The sequence below is a fragment of the Varanus komodoensis genome, unplaced genomic scaffold, assembly GCF_004798865.1.
Source record: "Varanus komodoensis strain SLA01 unplaced genomic scaffold, ASM479886v1 scaffold6_2, whole genome shotgun sequence".
Taxonomy (NCBI): domain Eukaryota; kingdom Metazoa; phylum Chordata; class Lepidosauria; order Squamata; family Varanidae; genus Varanus; species Varanus komodoensis.
Window position 1 is genome coordinate 4138883 of NW_025336346.1, and position 18243 is coordinate 4157125.

The 18243-nt window shown below is 45.6% G+C and overlaps 1 protein-coding gene across 1 annotated transcript; it reads right to left on the bottom strand.

Moving 5' to 3' along the window:
* Positions 1–6593: 6593 nt before the first annotated feature.
* CISH (cytokine inducible SH2 containing protein) lies at positions 6594–15528 on the bottom strand. Its single transcript, XM_044451402.1, has 3 exons — positions 14733–15528; positions 9550–9776; positions 6594–8863 (listed from the first exon to the last, which is right to left on the bottom strand). Exons 1-3 carry the CDS (start codon positions 14777–14779, stop codon positions 8361–8363), a joined length of 777 nt encoding a protein of 258 aa, XP_044307337.1. The 5' UTR covers positions 14780–15528; the 3' UTR covers positions 6594–8360.
* Positions 15529–18243: the final 2715 nt, after the last annotated feature.

Consider the following 18243-nt stretch of genomic DNA (forward strand, 5'->3'; position numbering starts at 1 on the left):
TGCCCTGCTAACCTCAGCTTCAGTCTTTCTGAAACCATCCCTGCAGCTCTGTGCTACCTGCCTGCACTTGTCCTTTGTAGCCGGGCCTTCCCTTCTACTTCCTATATTCATTCCCCCCACTTGCAATGGTTTGTTTTGTTTTTGTTTCCTATATGTGTCATTTTCTTGAAGCCACACTGGCTTTCCTAAAAGCCAGGTTATGAGTTTGGCAACACTTGGTTTTTGCTTCCTTTAGAATCAAGAATTCAAGTATGACACAGTCACTTTCCCCCAACAGTTTCCTAATTGCCACTTTATTCCACTAAGTCATCCTCATTGGTTAGAATCTAGGCAAGGATAGCTGATACTCTGGTTCCTTCTTCTACTTTGCGTAGTTATCAGAAACACAAATCGGGAGATTCTTGCAGGGTCCATGTTTGGCAGAATTTGTCTCCCAACAGATATCAGGGAAGTTGAAGTCTCCCATTACTTTTAGTGCATCGTGCATCCTTGAAGCACTGGCAATTTGCTTCCTTGTCTTCTGCTTTGCTAGGTGATCTGAAGCAGGCTCCATTTATTTATTCTTTGCTCCACGTATTTTAATCCAGATGCTCTCAGTGGGGCTACTCAGCCCATTCTCCCGTAAAACCCACTGATTCAGGTAGCTTTTGTCTGCATATAGGAGCTTATGCAGCTTTCCTGTTAGCTGATGTGATCTCAAAACTAGACTTCACTCTTGCTTGGGCTTGCAAAACCAGTCCCACACCTTCTACCTCTTGGCAACTAGGCAACTAAGCTTTGCAAGAGCAAGACACCTCTGAACAGCAGTTTGGGAATCTGTGATGGAGCGTTGCCCTGGGAATCCCTCCCTCCTCTTCACTATTTTGCAGGACTTGGCAGTGTCTAAGTAGATCAAAAGCTAATGAGCTTCTCATGGAAAGCTCACTCTCTTATTAATTAGTCACACCCTTTCATAATATGACAAAGACAAATCTTATATTCTGCCCTGCCTTTATTACACTGATGCCTAAGACAGCATTCTTGGAAAAACCAGTTACGCAGGAGCACATTGTCTTCTTCCTGCTGCCTTTACATAACACCAGGGGTTGGTTTCATTCCTCCAGGAGCTGTTAAACCTCAACCTCTTTTATTGATTGCTTGCTCAGTTGATTGGAGGGGATGCCAGGACTCATTGCTGCAGCCTGCAAATACACTTAAAAGCTGCATTGTGTCTCCCTTCCCCTCTCTGGGTTTTGAAAGACCTTTCTGGCCGGCAAGCAGACGTCCTCCTCCTCCTCCTCCTCACATGACAGCATCAGGGACTGTTGTGATGCTGCCATAGGCTGCTTCTCTGGCCGTTTCTTTCATGTTTGGAGCACCACCAGTGATACCGAGAGGCTACGACAACATGTGAATTGTGAGCGTGAGCAATGAGGGGCCCTGGAAGAAAGCTGGGCTACATTGAACAGTTGGAGGGAGCATCAGGGGAGCAAGGAGGTGATTCAATAATACAGCAGCCACACAGCTGAAGGTGGAAGAACTGCTTGGCACTGAGGAACAATCAGCAGTTCAGCAGTGCTGGCACAGTTGCTGTGGTAAAGCGGAAGCATGCAAAGTCCCGCAACAGCAAAACCCCTTTCCAGTCTCATGGATTGGGCTAATAATACCAATGATTTTGTTAATAGCAAGTTTACTATTATAATATTATGGTCTTAGATGGATCACTGAGAATGCTTATCCTTGGGTTTGTTCAACCTTGCACTTCTCAGCATCCTTCCCCCATACTTTTTGCTTTTCTTTTCATGAGATTAATCTTTGCACATTGCACAAAAGCAAGCCCAGGGAGCTGCAGCTCATACTGAGACTATGAAATTCATTTCCATAAGATGCATGATGGCCATCAATTTGGACAGCTTTCGAGGAGGATTCGATGCGTGCATGGAGGAGAAGGCTACTAGCTTTGCTGACGAGGTGTTGCCTCCTGCATTCTCAAGCCAGCTGCTGGGGTGCCTGTCTGGGAAGGTGCTACTGCTCTCACGTCCCACCTGTGGGCTTCCCACAGGTGTCTGATTGACCCCGTGGGAACAAAATGCTGGACTAGATATGTCTTTGGTCTGATCCAGCAGTCTTACGCAGCCTATCAAATATCCTTTAAAAATGTACTGATGCATTCATTCGTAACATTCAGTCTTAACTTTATCCACTTTGAGAATCGTAACATGTGTCCTGGCATTTCATTATGGGCTTCCCAGAGGTACGTGGAGAAAGGGTCAAAAGAACGCAGAGGCTTTTCAAGGAAAGCAGCAATGAAAAATCCAAAGCTATGAAGTAATTGTGATTGGTAGATGACTGTGTCTCAAATAAACATTTATTGGGAGGCTGCTGCTAAGATTGTCCAGATTGCAAAAGTGCCCAAGAGAATGTGAAGCAGACCACAAGGGAAGGGCTGCACAGAACCCAACCCCTGCAATAAATACATTTTACAGCAAGGAGGCCTTGCCGCTCGCTGTGGCAGAAAGAGACGCCCAGGCCTGGACCACCGGCTTCCTGGTTTGGCAAGCCAGGAAGGCCAGTATGCCACCGAAAGGGGAAACACCGTCGGTAGCCACAGGACATCCTCGAGGTCCTGCGAGGGTTACTAAAGAGAGGATGGCACTCAGACTTTCCTCAGCCTGATGGCGTTTCATTTTAATCAGCCCTATATCCATGAGAACTGGATGATGCACAAGGGACGCAAAGCAAAGCAGCAGAACAGGCTTGTATAAGCATCGTCTGGATGTGACTGCTCCTCCACATAAAGCGGCAGTGGGACTAAGATGTTTGCTGCTTTGGGTGTCATCCTGAGAGAGGTGCTGGCCCAGGTTGTGGGGGAGGGCAGGGGGAACACCGGGACAGACAGAGCAAGCGCATGGAAGGCTGGCCCCTGAAAGCCGCCCAGGGGAGTGCTTTTCCTTGCTTTGACTGCACACTTTTCCTAGTGCTCAGATAGTAAAAAACACATTTTATTTTTTATCTAAAGAGCTGCTCTACGCAAATAAGCAAGTGCCCAGGCTTATTCATTATTTTTATCAAATATGTTGAAGCAATCCCCTCGCAGAGCAGTGTAGATAAAGTAGTGGAAGGCAAGCTGTGGTCTAAAGAGGCCATGCTGTGCTGTGCAAACCACCCCAGAGCAAGCGTCAGACCCGGCGGGCGGCCGCTCTGGACCTGCCTGCCGGGTGGTGAGGCGGCATCTGAGGAAGGGCAGGGGCTGAGCATGCGTCGCCTTTCCACGAAGCAAGACAAAACCAGCAGCTAAGTCGACCCAAATCTGCCATGAATCCAGGCACCTGTGACCCGGCACCAACCAGGCCTGTCTCCCCCTATTCTGTGCGCATACCCATGTGCCCTGGGCGAACCACTCTTCGCAGTCCCCGTGCCTGGGAATGGATCTTGAAAATCCTGCTCGTGTAGAATGTGCTGATGCAACATAATTTGCCTGCTTCATTGGGCAAGAGGCAGGGGAATTGTGTGTTGCAGCGAAGTTGCATTGCAGCAAAGAATCTCCTACTGTTATAATTAAACAGCTGTCTGCATATCCATTCACACCTCTTTCAGGGAGGATTTATAGCTCTGCTGTACAAATAAATTGAGCCCGGAAAGTCTGCAGCTTGGCAAAGGAGTCTCTGTGAGCAGGAACACGGCTGCCTTGGCCAGGTGCCTTCGGATGCCCAAATGGGAAATCAACATGGAGACAATGTGAAGTGTGTCTGTGGAGCCACCTGGCCTTCCTTCTTGCCAGAGAACTGCATGTTCGTGCGCCCCAAACGGGGTGCGATGACAGCAGGCGAACAAATGAGTTCATGTGAGGCCACAAATGGCTAGAGGAATACAGAAGGTGTGTCATCGAAGGCTCACTCTCCCAGTCTTTTGAGGAACAGATAGTTGAGAGAGATTAGGACAGATAGTTTAACCAACAGGAAAAGACACACATTTCCCACCTGGTTTGAAAGCCACTTCATTTTCTGCTGAACTAAAGCAGGGGAGGGGCGCGACAGGCATTGGGGGGATCCCAGAGATCCGTGTGAGCCATCTTTATACTGTCACTTGATCTTTCTGAGGATCCTATGGATCTGCCTTACTGGGCCAGCCCTCCATCACCTGGCACTGCCGCTTTGCACAGTAGCTTTTCTCAGGGGAAGTGGCATGAAAGTGCAGGTAAGTGGCACTTTCTAGGGACAAGTCCGGCCAGCTGAAGCCTGAGTTCAGAGAAGAACAAGAGCCGTTCTGCATGTGTGATGGGGCTTTCTTGCCTCTTCCTGCCCACCACAGCCTGGTGTCTTGCCCCCAGAGGCACTTCTGGGGATGGTGGGCTCTCCAGAATTGTAGAGGGCTACAGAAGAAGCAAGGGGCAGGAAGCATTGAGACGCTACCCATCACCACCTTTAGGCTACCATTAAGGTGTGCTTATTAGGTTGTGGTTGTGGCTGTTGTTTACACTGCTTGTATATCCTACCCTGGAACCCAAAGCAACTTCCATAGCTCCCTCCCTGTGTGGCAGGTTAGGCAGAGAGTGAGTGACTGGCCTGAAGTCATCCAGGAAGTTCCTTGGCTAAGAGGAAGCGTCAGTGCTCAAACCACCACACCACACGCTGGGACTCTTACACTGGGGATTAAACCAGAAGCAGCTGGAACACGCCAAGCTGTCTTCCCCAACATGGTGCTCCCTGGATGTGTTGCCCCTCACCTCCAGTAAGCACAGCCCGGTAATGGCATCCGTGGTCTAGCTCATTGGCGGACACCAGGCTGGGGAAAGCTGGTTTAGAGAAAGGATGGCGAGGACTGGCAAATTCTCGCATCAGCTGGAATAATTTTGGTATGGCGGATAAAATCAGCATGGTATTCTATCATTTGTAATTCTCTGATCATTCATGCCTTTAAGAACTAGAGTATTTTCCCCATTGGGACTCATTTCAGAATGAATGTCTTTGAGAGTCCTGTATCTCCCAGCTGGAATTTTATTTATTTGATTTATATCCCATTTTTTTCTTACAATGAGCTTAAAGCAGCTTACACAATTCTCCTCCTCTTGCACTCCATCTTATCCTTACACTATCAACCCTGTGAGGTATGTTGGGCTGAGAGTCTGTGACAGGCCCATAGCCACCCTGTAGACTCCATGACTGAGTGGGAACAAGAACTCACCACACTGGCTTTCAGTGGATTTGGTGGAAGGTAACACACACATATTCCCTGGAACACGTTATTGTGAAAATAAGTGCTTTGCACGCCCAGACTTCAACCCAGGGCTGCTGGGCTATCCAATAAATATTCAAAATAAAATGTCAGAACTATATGGAGTCTGAGAATCAGATCTGCAAACATGTATTCAAAGAAGACTGATTATACCAGCTGGTGCTGTATCTGGTGGGAAATCAATTCAGTACTACTAATGGGTGTTTTGCTGTTGTATTTTGGACAGGGAGGGGAAGTGTGTTTCTAAACAGTAAGTATTCATCTACAATACAATCCTAAGCATGTCTTGCATGGACGTTACTCCCAACTACGTTTGTGTAGGATTGCAGTCTTGTTCTCAAACTGGCTGCTGCCGCCCACACATCATAGAACTGCCATGCCTTGCTGCCAAAAGTCAATTTAGAGGTACTGTTCAAGTGATGCAAACTTCTTGGGAACCATTTCAGGGTTCCTCTTTCTTTTCTGGTACCAGATCTTGAGAAATACTAGTTTGTTCCTAAGCATCTGGGGGTGGGAAGAAAATCAGGGTATCTTTTTTTTAAAATGTTAGTGCAAGTTATTAGAACCTATGGGCATATGGGTACTTCCTTCCAATTTTCTCCTCATCCACCCACCCAACCTATCGCGATGCAAGAAATGTTGCCCAATTTATTTGAGTTCTTCAGGTAAAACAACCCAGATTCAGTGTGAGATTAAGCTTGTTGTTCAAATAGTCCTTTACTGTGGAATGCAGTGACCCATAAGGGATTCAGTGTGTGTGACAAGATACACTTCAGGACCAACACCCAGAAAATGGAGTGCCCTAAATGTGTAATTTTCCCCCTTACCTAAGGCATTGGATCTCCCTGTCTCTTGGTTACTAGAGACAAGAAGAAATTAGATCCCTTCACCACAGTGAAGCTATCTTGTTATATATCATGAACCTTTTCAAATAATGGCCAAAATAAATAAATAAATAAATAAAAATGCTGCACTGGATTACATGCAAGACAGCAAAGGGGCTAAATTTAATTAAATTTGGGAATCTCAGCTTTTCCAGTTTGTAGTTTGGGTGCTCTCCACCATATTGCCTCTAAATTTCTAAAGATGTAGAAGTTCTAAATGTTCAGATTGTGGGATTCTAAAGCTACTTTTGTGAAAAGTTAGCCTGGGCTTAAAGCATGTTGCAGAACATTTATTCTTAAATTGTGCCTCTTACTTCCTTGCAGCCCCATTCAGCTGTGTCACAAAACAGCAATGTGGTGGTGGTGATGATGTAGCAGATGTGGTATTTAGGACTATCCCGATAGCAAATGCCTTTGCTGAAATTATCACTAAACGTCTGGTCCTCCGAAACGCTTCTGCAGCTGGACAGTCAGAAAACTTTACAATGCAACCTATTTTTATATTCAAAAAATCATTTATTGTATTCTGTTGTTAATATATTTTCTTTTCTCATTCATTTGCCCTTGCTCCAACACTGGCCCCAGTGCACAAGTGGAGCGCTCAGTGATCAACAAACCAGACATCACACACACACACACACATATTGTCTGTTAATTATCAAAATAGACTAAATAAAACCAGAAATACAGTAACATTCAGGGGGGAACACATGGAAAAAATGGGCATAACCAGGTCATGCTGCTGGAAGGTTGATGGGAGCAATTGCTCCTGATTTCCCCTCATCCCAAATTACATTATGGTCTTGTCCAGCCTTCCCCAGCTGTTTAGGATGGGAGTTGTAGTTCAACACATCTGGTGAGCCTCAGGTGGGGAAGGCTGATCTTACACCATCCTACATCTCACCCTCTGATGCAGCAAGAGCATCACTCTTAAAAACCTTAGGCCTATGAAAACATGTTTATCTGTAACTGCCCCGAAGATTTAGACTTGCAATGGAGGACAAACTTCTCTTCTGACTGCATAAATTAGCCTTCTTCAGAGAACTTGCCCTAAGACTGGCAAATGAATGGAAGGCAGCATTAACGCCAAGGTATTTTTCTCAGTGTTACACAACTTGTGCTGGTGTCTTGTATCTAGGACTGCTGGGATATTGTGTACGAAGGTGGAAGTGGGATGATAATAAGTGCCCACAGATGAGGGCGTATGCTCTGCTGAGTTCTGTCATTGAAGGACTATAGTCACAAGTTTGATGACCCAGCAGCACAGTTGGAACCAGCTTTATCCTAAGGCTGGAAAATGCTCATCCCTCAAAAGCAACTGGTTGAAGCTCCTGTGACAGGTACCCAAGCCCCTCTGCTGTTGCTATTTTGAAAGCAATTCACTAGAATCTAACCGGTTGATTCTTATGGAGATTGTCCTCTTCAAAGAAGGGAAGATGGAAGGGGAGAAAAAGACCCTCCTTGGGAGGAAAGGAGGTATTCTGTGTGCCACAATGTTGAGGGCTGAGGTCTCAACACTGAATGTGACTGGAGTCAAACTTATACTCTCTTCCAGGAAATTCAGACTGTATCCACGCTTCCCCAACCTGATGCCCTCAGGATGTGTTGAACCACAGCTCTCACCTTTGTCAGCCAGCACAGGTCTCCTTGGCTGAGGATGATGGGAGTGTGTGCCTAACAGTGGTTGGGGAAGGCTGAAACACACCACCAAGGATTATGGAGCAGGCAGCAGGCAGAAAGCTTAACTGAAGTCTAGAGTCAAACTCCCTAAGCATATTGGGCTACCTCAGAGAGCTACAGCTGAAGCCCATCTCTAGTCACTTTGTTTATAAAAGAAAAAGAAGTAAAAACAATCTAAACGATAGACAGAGAAAGAGTCAAATCTACCATGGGTATAAATAAGTGACAGTAACAATGGTTGGACATTCCCGGTATGATGTTGACCCTGAAATTCAAGTAGTGTGCACAAGCCCAGAGCATTTCCTCAAAGCCACAGTCCGCAAAAGAGAGATGCCCTGAGGTTGGACACTGGAACCACGTACCACACGAGTGCCACTGGCACAAGCAGCCTCCTCCATGGCATAGGAATGGAATCGGGGTCACTGGTGAGCATACAGGGAGGGTGAGGAGGGGCGCGGTCTCTTGTGTGGCCACCGCCTCCTGGGTCACCTATGAATGCCAGCAGGGCAAGGCCATATCTCTGTCCCATCTGGATTTTTACAAGGTCATCCCTACTGTCCGCCTGAGGCAAGGGCAGCGTCCTCAGAGCTGGAAGGGGTACTGCTTCAGGTAGTCCTTCATTCTCTTTGGTAGAGGCAACTGCTCCGTCTCTGTGGTGGATCGGTGGATCTGTAGCCGGCAGAGGTGCTGCAGGCTGGGAGCCGAGTCCTTGTGGCTGTGTGGCTGGATGAGCTTCAGGTGCACTGCTGACGCTGCCATCTCCTTTTGGATGGGAGGCGAGGGCATGGGGGGCGGGTAAGGGGTGTCGCTCTTGCTCTCCACAGTGCAGGAAAGAACGTAGTGCTGGATGAGGCTGACCACATCCGGGAAGGCCAGAATGCGCGGCTTGGAGAGGCAGTTTGAGTCTAGCCGGAACTTGCTGTCAGCATACTCAATGCGCACGTTGGTGGGGCCTCGGTTGGTCTTGACAGAGAGTGTGAACAAGTAGCTGGGGTGGGTGCTGTCCCGCACCAGGAAAGTCCCTTCTGGGGTCTTCTGCAGCTGCTGCTTGGCTTCACTGGCTGTGATCGAGCCCCAGTACCAGCCTAGGAGGGAGTCCAGGAAAAACAAAGGATAAGAAACACACAGGAAGAAGGCCTGGCTGGGTTCAAGAGGGCCACATTTGGGGGAAATGAAATGTAGCTATTTTTCTAGCACACTGGCATCCCTGACTCCAGTGGGGCCTGAATGGCACATAGAGCCCTTCTCCCGCTTCATCTGATTTTCACTACAGTCCTGTGTGGTTGATCGGGCTGAGAGCGCATGGGTCTCAGTCCAGGTTTCATGGTCCCAAGTTGCTCCAACCCCTCACAGCCAGAGCCCCTGCCCTGCACACAAAGTGAGTCCCATTGAGTTCAGCGGAAGTTGCTTGCACAGAAACCTGAATGGAGCCGCCCTGAGCAGCCATTTGCCAGGTAGCTTGGAACTCTGGGAAAAAGGTAATCAGTTGCTGGGTAATCATGTTGCCATTCAGGATCTCTGATCCTGGTGTCCAGGCCCACCCCAGGAGAGCTGTCCTGCAAGTCAGCCACTCCGAACTGGCTGGGGGATTCTGGGAGCTGCAGCCCACACATCAGGTGGACCAGGCTGGGTGAGGCTGATGCAAGCTGTCTCTCTCCTGCAGGCAGTTTCCAGTAAGGGGGCCTTTCATCACCATCCCTTGCCATGTGCAGGTCAGGAATGCAATCGGCTCGACTTTCACGGGTCAGACGTTCCGCCTCAGGCCTCTTACCAGATTCCCGCAGATACGAAAATGTTTTGGCAATGCACAGCAGATCCTCTTCTGGGTCTCGTAGTGGAGGTGGGCTGCTCTCAGGCATGGGCGCCACGAAGGGAGGAACTGACCCTTCTTGGAAGGGTGCGACCGAGAGAGGCTGCATGATCTGCTCCGACAAATTCACTTCAAGGCCCCCAAGTGACAGTCTCCTGGCCTTCTCCTCTGCCAGCAAAGGATGGGATCTGAAGAAGAGCATTTTGTATACTTTTTAATCTTGATTGGAACCAGGCTGGGTCATATAACTGTGCTTATTATATGCATCCTTTGCACTACAATGGGTTTTGTTGTGTAAGCAGATTCCTGTATGAGTTTCATTACAAAGAGAAGAAAGCCAGCCCCGTGCACCACAACTGTGAACTCACTCCCAAGAAAGTGAGCCTCGTAGACACTGCAGGGCCTCCTTTTGCATGGACAACATGCAGTGACGCACACTCTTAGCCCTCCCACTTAGGCAGCTGGTAACGGGCAGCACATTCCCCTTCATGGCTATGCAGAAGTGTCCTGTTCCACTCAACAGAATTTACTCCTAAGCAACCATGCACAGGGGCACATTCGTGCATATGGTCCCAACCAATGCAGCCTGCTTCAGCATTCTGCAAGAGTGACCTTTGGAGCAGCACGCCCAGAGGAAACCACAGAGATATAAATCCTTTGACTCCGCCATGATGACCTGCGGCAGAACTAAGCACACAAATGGACCCAGTATTTTTCTTTTTGTTCCTGAATATGTCTCTTAAATATCTACTCTTTTTTAAAAAGAGAGAAAAGAAAACTGCTTTAGAAAGTCCTAAGAGTAACATATGGATAAAGTGTTAAAATTCACCCTGACCCATTGCAAATATTGTGTTCTATTTTCCACTGTATTCCTGACACTACAGTGCCTGAATAAATTGTAAACAAGAATAACTATTAACATACATGCACAAAATAAAATATCTAGGTCAAAATCTAGTACTAATTTCAGCATGTTTCTGGGTATGCTTGTGTTCATGTGTACCCAAGCTATTCGTCCTGTAATCAGATAAAAATGCAACCCTGGGTATATTTACTCCCAGCAATCTCCTTGAGGTCAACATGAGTTTCTCCCATGGGACTGTGCCCTTAATGTTTATATCTCCCTTATACTTTTAAGATAATAACTCAAATGTAGTTTGATGTACAACTATTGCAGTTATTTCTGGGTGTTCCTATTGTCTTTTCTAATAAAGAATTTCCCTCCAAACATCTCTAGAAACCTAACATTTCCAGAGGTCTTCTTTCACTGTCAAGCTCTCCAACATAAAGGGGATTTAGAACATAGCAAAGTGTGAAGGAGGTGGTGGGCGGTGGGTGAGCCTGGCTCTTCTTTCTCAGGGTGGTCTCAACAGACACCTTGTCGCACGTCTGCCTCAGATGTGCCACAGTGGCCCTGGGGTGCCTCCAGCCATGACAACAACGGGCCAATGTTCTGTGACCTCTCACCAAGGGACCACTATGAAGCTCCCGCAATTCCTTTTGGAATCAGTGTAGCTGGAGGGAAGGCTGAAGGTGAGGCAGTCTGCTCTCCATGCAGGCAGAGCTCCTCCATAATGAGTTCTAAAACAGCCGTGCATTCCAGTTTGTTTTCAAATGGTTTAAAGAAACATTTAAAAAATAAAATCCTGACCCTGAATTTTTGATAGAGCAAGGCATGGTAAAATATGGTTGGCTGTGTGGAGGAAGGATGATGAGCACAAAATTTATAAGAACTGGAGTTTCAAAGAATAGAATATATAGTTCAGGGGTAAATTACAATGCAGCCTATACTTGAATCTGGTTTTGCCTGGCTTCATCTCCTACTCTCCCATCAATTACACTGCTTTTTTCTAGCTGCCCCAAAGACTGTACCAATCAGATGCTGACCTCCTGGGATGTCATCTATACATCCACAATTTTCTCCTCGTTCAAGCTGCAGAATGGATGAAGGGCACATGCAACAAAGTCAACAGGTCTGAGTCCCGTTTGCACAAACCTGTCACCTTTGTCAGCTATAATATATGGCATTGATAGCTTGCAGTGTCAGTGATACCCTGATAAAAGCCTGGGATAAGGTCACTTATCCACCCAGTCCCATCAGCACCCTGCATCTTTTTGTTTCTCCTTGTAGACCCATCATGCTACATCCATTAACCTAATTTAGAACTGAAGTTTAAAGATGGGTAAAGGAAAAGCAGGTAAAAAGTACTACCACCCACAAGGAATCTGAAAACAGATTTCTTTACATACACAAACCAATCAATCTATCAACTAATAGCCTTGGCTTTCTGGGCTACAAGTTTTTGAGTCTTCCTAGAAATGAAAAGCAGGAGATCATAGAAATCACATGTAAATCACATTCCTTAGTATCTCCTTCTAGAAGGAGATACAGTAACCAAACATGATGCACATGCTGAACCTCAGTACTGCTAGAAATCCACAGCACTTGATGTTTTGTCCTGGACTTCACCCTTTCCCCATAACAATATAAAGCTCTTCTCATGTGAAGAGCTTCCAATAACCATCTCCATGCTCCAGTTTCTCAACTGGGTTCAGTTCAATAGCTTTTCTGTCCTGGTGTGCCTTAAGCAACAGTACCTATGCTGGTCTGTGATCCTCATTTCTTTGCATCTTTCACAATCTCTGAGCTTTCCAAAGCAGCTGTTGTACCAACTGGCAAAGCTGGGCTTAATAATGCTTTGCACAATAATAAGTGACTAAACAAAGGGCAAGAAGAATATCTCCAGTTCCAGACTCTGCTGGCTGAAGTCAACTAGTGACCTTCATATTGTCCTACAAATGTCTAGAATCTAGATTAAGCAGAGTTTCTTCCCTTGCAACCCCTGTCCGTTCTAGTCATCTCTCTGTCTCTCCCTCCTGTTTTAGATGTTAAGTTCCTTAAAGGCAGGAACCAGATTTTTGTTTGTTTATGAATCCCTGTTGAGCTCCATTAATAGCTATGCTAATAATATAGTTAGTTATATGAGTAATAAACAAACAAAGAAAAAAGAAAAAACTTGTTCCATATTTTCCGCAAGACTAAAACATCCTTGAATATTCCAGGAGCAGGAGTAGAGTATTCTAGGCACTGCTGAAGCTGTTCCTGTCTGTATTTATAGGGTTTTTTCCCTTTCTAGAAATGTGTGCTTCTCTGTTCGTTCCGTCATGTACAAGATCTAAATTGGTTGCCCTTCTTCTCCCGCACTGCCAAAGACAGATGTCTGCCATTCAGATGACCAAATGGACAATGAACTAACGTTACTTTCCTGCTCCCAGATCTCATCTAGTAACAGTCACTGTGGTTGGCACCAGCAGCTTTCAGCTCGCCAAGGGGGAGAAGAGGGCATATGCCACTGTAACCCACATGACTTCCTGAACTGGCTAAATACTTGGCAGGGGACTCTTTGAGCCAGAGGTCTCCTTGCTGGGATTACTAAGCCGAGAGGGCAAGGGACCCGCCTGGTGACTCCTGTCTGCTGCATCCCTGGCAAACAAGGACCCCCGAAAACAGATCGATTGTAAAAGCCAAACAATTCCATCTCCAGTGTTAGATTGTGCTTGCAGGGTTTAAAACACATTTTCTTTCCTTTGGAAAAAAAACATGCCTTCCCTTTATCTAGGGCAGAGCTGTCTGTATGCTGCAATGCAATGGCCTTTTCTGTGTGTGCATGTTATCTCCTTGGGGAAATAGTAGCTGAGATCCAGTAATTGCATGACTGCTGGCTGCTCAGCTAGGGCAAAAGGGGAGAGAAAGAGAAAACAAACGAGACTCTGCTCTTCATCAGAGTGAGGGGCTTGGCTGTGTCATGGCAAGACACAGAAAAAAGAGATGCTGAAGTATGAGGGAGTGTGTGGCTGACAGCTGGCTCAACCATCCACTGGGAGTATGGGAGAGACTCACTGAGCAGAAAGTTGGGGAACATTTTTGGGTAGGAGTGTGTGCATGTGTGATACAACAGATATGTATATTTTAATATGTATAAAGCAGAGCTTCCTAAATGTTGTCACTGGAGAAGGGAAACAGAAGCAGCCATTACAGCCCTAGGGCAAACTGCTCAACAATCAAGGGAAAACTGTAAGCCACGTGCAGTGCAATAGGAGGCTAGAGAGAAACACGAATTCTTGCACACTGAAGTGTGATGTATCTGCAAAAGGGCTTGGGCTGAGAGCCAGTATGTGCTGTAGCTGATAGGGTTGGACTGAAGAGGTTCAAGTTCAAATCCTTGCTCAGTCATGAAGCCCATGGAGGACATTAGGCAATCTCTCTGTTTCAATCTACTTTGGGGTACGATTCAAATGGCTGAAGTACACATAATTATAGAGTGCCATGGAACTCCAACTGAGGAACCAGTTCAACAAAAAAATGAATTCGGAAGGAACAGTTGGGAATTTGATAGCTTAGATAACATGCAAAATTACAGCATAATCCTAAGCATATCTACTCAGAAGCAGGCCCTACTCAGTACCTGCACACAGATAAATGTGTACAATGTTAGACTAATTAAAAGCAACTCTGTTATGGGACTCTTCACATGGACTGAAGAGAACAGGAGTAAAAAATTAAGAAATCAGAAAGTCAACAAGGTGCTAATCACAGCTATAAGCAGAAGCCCAAAGGAGAGGGTAGAAGCCCTTACTTCCAGCAGGCGTGGGGCGTGGGGGGACACGATTGGATTCACTTTCAGAACAATTTTAAAAGGCCTAGAAATATTTCTCGCCTACAAGCTGGCCAGTATTTTGGCTTGCCCAGCTTCTAAAATAACCTGTAGGATCTGCAAATGTTAATCTGGCTGGACAAGGTACATACGAGATCTTTTCAGAAACGTGCACATGGTAATAACAAGATTGTATCTAGTCAAATTCGGTAGAAAAATGCCAGTCTAATTTGTGTTGTCCTAAAGGCTACCAATCTAGAGCCTTTGAACTCAGGGAGTGTTACTTCTGAGTAGGGAGGATTGTACTGTAAGTTTTCTAGTGTGCTCTACTAGAAAAAAGTGTGAATTCTCTCTCACACATACTTACACACACTCAAACACACATAAACACAACATATCCTGGATGGAGAAGCTATTTTCCATTTTAATAATCGGTGTAAATTTTTCAGAATTAAAAACAGAACTTTTAAGTCTATACAAAAATCTTACCCTTGAACACACAGGATCATGTCACTCCAGGACCAAGCAAAGAGCATCAAGTCTTCAGGGAACTGGGAAAAAGTGCTCCCTCTTTGGTTATCTTCTCCGTAGCTTTGTTCCCAAACAGGAGGTACGACCGTCAATGAGCAACTCACTGGGAGAGAGAAGGCTGAATTTTTCCCAACGAGCCTTCCCAAAAGCACCTTGGAGATCGCTCACAGAAAGCCACTTGAGGTATTCGGAAAGTCTTTGCTCAGCAAGCTACGGGAGAAAAAATGCGCTTGACCTTAGCTCTTTCCCAGAGGTTGAGGTTAAAAGGTAGCACTCAAAATAATTGCTTTCGAATTAGCAAAGACAAAGATACGGATATGTTTAAGAAGAAAAAATATTTCCTTCCCGATGGCGTTTGAAATCGCCCATAAAAAACGGGAATTAAAAAACAATAAATATATATCGCAATAAATAATCTCCCTCCGCCTAAGTGAATGGAAGCAGGGAGCGGAGAGAGTTGCAGCTCAGCTCGGTGCTGCCTCTTGAAGTAATGCTGCGCTTGGGGAGCGGAGGGGGGAAGCACTACTTAGTAATCTTTTGTTTGCTGCCTTTTAATCTATTCCAGGAAGTGGCGGATTCCTGGAATTGTATTGTATTCGCATCACTGTTCCGACAGTAAGAAAAAAGAATAGATATAAATAGACGGGTCCGTAACAGATATCTTGATTTCAGTCTTGCTCTGCCGGGATCAAAATGATACTCCCCGCCGCCCCAAAAATAAACCCCCCTGGAGGAAAAGGAGCGTGCTGAAATGAACCTGTCTATCTCTTGAGGAAATCCAGCTGAAAAAAAAGTTGCTCGTTGTTTTCGGTTTTATTCGGCATTGGCGGCTCCGTGTTCAAGGAAATACCTTTGATAGATTTCCAAGAACTTTCCAGGAAAGCGGGGCGGGACCGCAGAATCCTGCCAATCAGAGCGAAGGGGGCAGGGCCAGAGGTCGGAGCCCTGCCAATCAGAGGCGGATGACGCGGCATGCTGCCATGCTCATAGCCCCGTCGAGCGGCGGACGAGCCCGCACGTCGACCCAGGCAAGCGGAGCCGCAGCCGGCCCGAGGTCTTTGGGCATCGCCAGCCCGGAGGGGGCGCGCGGCGTCCCTGGCGGCCCCCCTGGGCGGAGGGCAGCGCAGCGCAGCGCGCTCCTTTGCACAGAGCGGCGGCGTGCAGCCTCCGTGACGGGGCTGCCCATGACGTAAGGGACTTCTAAACTTCTTTCCAAAGTTTCCAGGAAAGCATATGAGCCCCCCCCCCCCCAATCCTCTAGCTCCATAAGCGGATTTTGAAACGCTCGGGTGAAAACGGCATCGAAAAGTTTTAGATGCGTCCCCACAAATTGCCTTTCATAACAACAGATCCGACATCCGTCTCATTACATCACGATGAGCATTTCTCAGAATAAAACAAGATATAGCTTCATAAGGCTGCGAAGTGTAAAAGCTGTAAGAGAAGGGAACATTTGGGGGGGAAACGGGATGTGTTAGCGACTTCTGAGAAATCATTTAGCAGTGACAGAATACACTAACCCAGTGACATAATCACAGCCAGAATAGGAAAACAATCTGGAAGCTTTAATACCAAGGCAACCTAAAACCCTACAGAACTAGACAATAATTAAGAAACCATTACATTATCCATTGTTTCTTCCCAGATAATAAGATTCGCCCATCCATATGGGGGCCAGAGGAGACTAATAGGCTCATCCACAAAAAACAAAAAACCATTTCCTAGTTCTCTTCCAGGCAGCATATGATGGTGTATGATTATATTTTCTGTTCTCAAAGTGATCTGAAAGACAGTGCAATCAGCACCCTAGACTACTTTGAAAATCAAAGCCAAAGGATGTAATTCTTGACATAGCTTCCTGGAAAGCTGGCTCAATTCAGAAAACAAGCAGCTGTGTGATGTCTGCTTTAAAAGCAAGGGTAGAGTTTGTTCCACCTGGCAAATTACTGTGATCAGCAGGAGGAACTGTGGCATTTTTGTTTGATTCTTCTCTATGGGGTTGTCAGTTGAGACCTTTCTGAATGAGGGAGTTGGGGTTATAGCTTGGAAATGCTTGACTGAATGCCTAGAATCTCTGGAATGTCACTGCCAGTACAATTGGGAGCAGATGACCCATCTATTAAGCTCTAATAAAAATCCCAACAAACACTGTATTAAACTGCTTCAAAATACAAATCTTGCTTATGTATAAAAATAAGTTTGTCAAGTAAAGGTGTTAAGCTATTAAGATGTATTAAGTGATGTTGTGATTCTTTCTTTCATAATACTGGAGTCCTAGTTTGCAATTTACTTGTGAGTCTTAAAAGAGGTCCGCCTGGCACCGTCGTTACTGGTTTTTCAGCGCCAGGTAAAGACCTTTTTATTTAAACATCATTTCAATTGTTAAAACATATGATCTGGCCTGGGCAACTTCTTCTTCCTTCTCTTTCTCATCCTATATTTTTATTTTATACTGATAATTTTAATTTTGTATTTGTAAATCAATGTATTTTTTGTATTGTTATATTTAATGGTAATTTATTATGTACTATTGTATTTCAATGTATTTTATCATGTTGTAAGCCGCCCCGAGGTTTCGGCAAGGGGCGGCATAGAAATGTTATAATAATAATAATAATAATAATAATAATAAAAACTATTTTTTATTAGATTGTTATCCCACCCCATTAGCCATAAGGCTTCCTGGGTGGTTGTACAGACTTCTCTGAACACATTTTCTAAAAAACATAAAAACAGCTATGCTGGATCATAGCAAAGGTCCATTTAGTCCAGTCTACAAGCAAAGAACAGGTCAGCCTAGAACAGATGTCATGGAAAGCTGAGTTTAACTGATGCTTTAGTTTTCCAGACAGATCGGTAAACATCAATTCTCCTCCTTCCCTTCCCTTTTCTTGTGTCTTGTATTTTTTTTCCAGATTGTAAGCCTGAGGGTAGGGATTGTCTGCTTGCTGGTTCTTGTAAGCTGCTATGGGAGTCTTTTCATTAAAGAGCAGGACTTAAATATTTTTGAATAAATTAAATCCATAAGTGTACTGGCACCTTCCTGCTGGAGTTCCCCATCAACTGGTATGCAAATCATACTGCCTCACATACTGGAATTAATATATAGCCATCAGGACTACTAGTCATGGATAATCCTATCTTTCATGAAGTTGTCTAATCCCCTTTTAAAGCCATCCAACTTGCTCAGGAACTTTAAGTCAGCAGTCATATCCAAATGCATCTGTAACTTAACAGCCCTGCCATAATAGCTGGTGCTCAGAAAATGGTTTGAGGGTGGGAAGAGGGATAGTTTAAGGGACTATCACAGGTCTGGCCGCAAATGGTCTGGTTTCAGAATTTGGGGTATGACAACTCTCAGTCTGCTGAGACTTGAGGTGAACAGTACATTCCTCTTAAACATGGATGCAAGTTCCAGTAAGCAGCTGCTTAGGATCAGGAGGCCTTAGCTGGGCAATTGAGAGTAGTA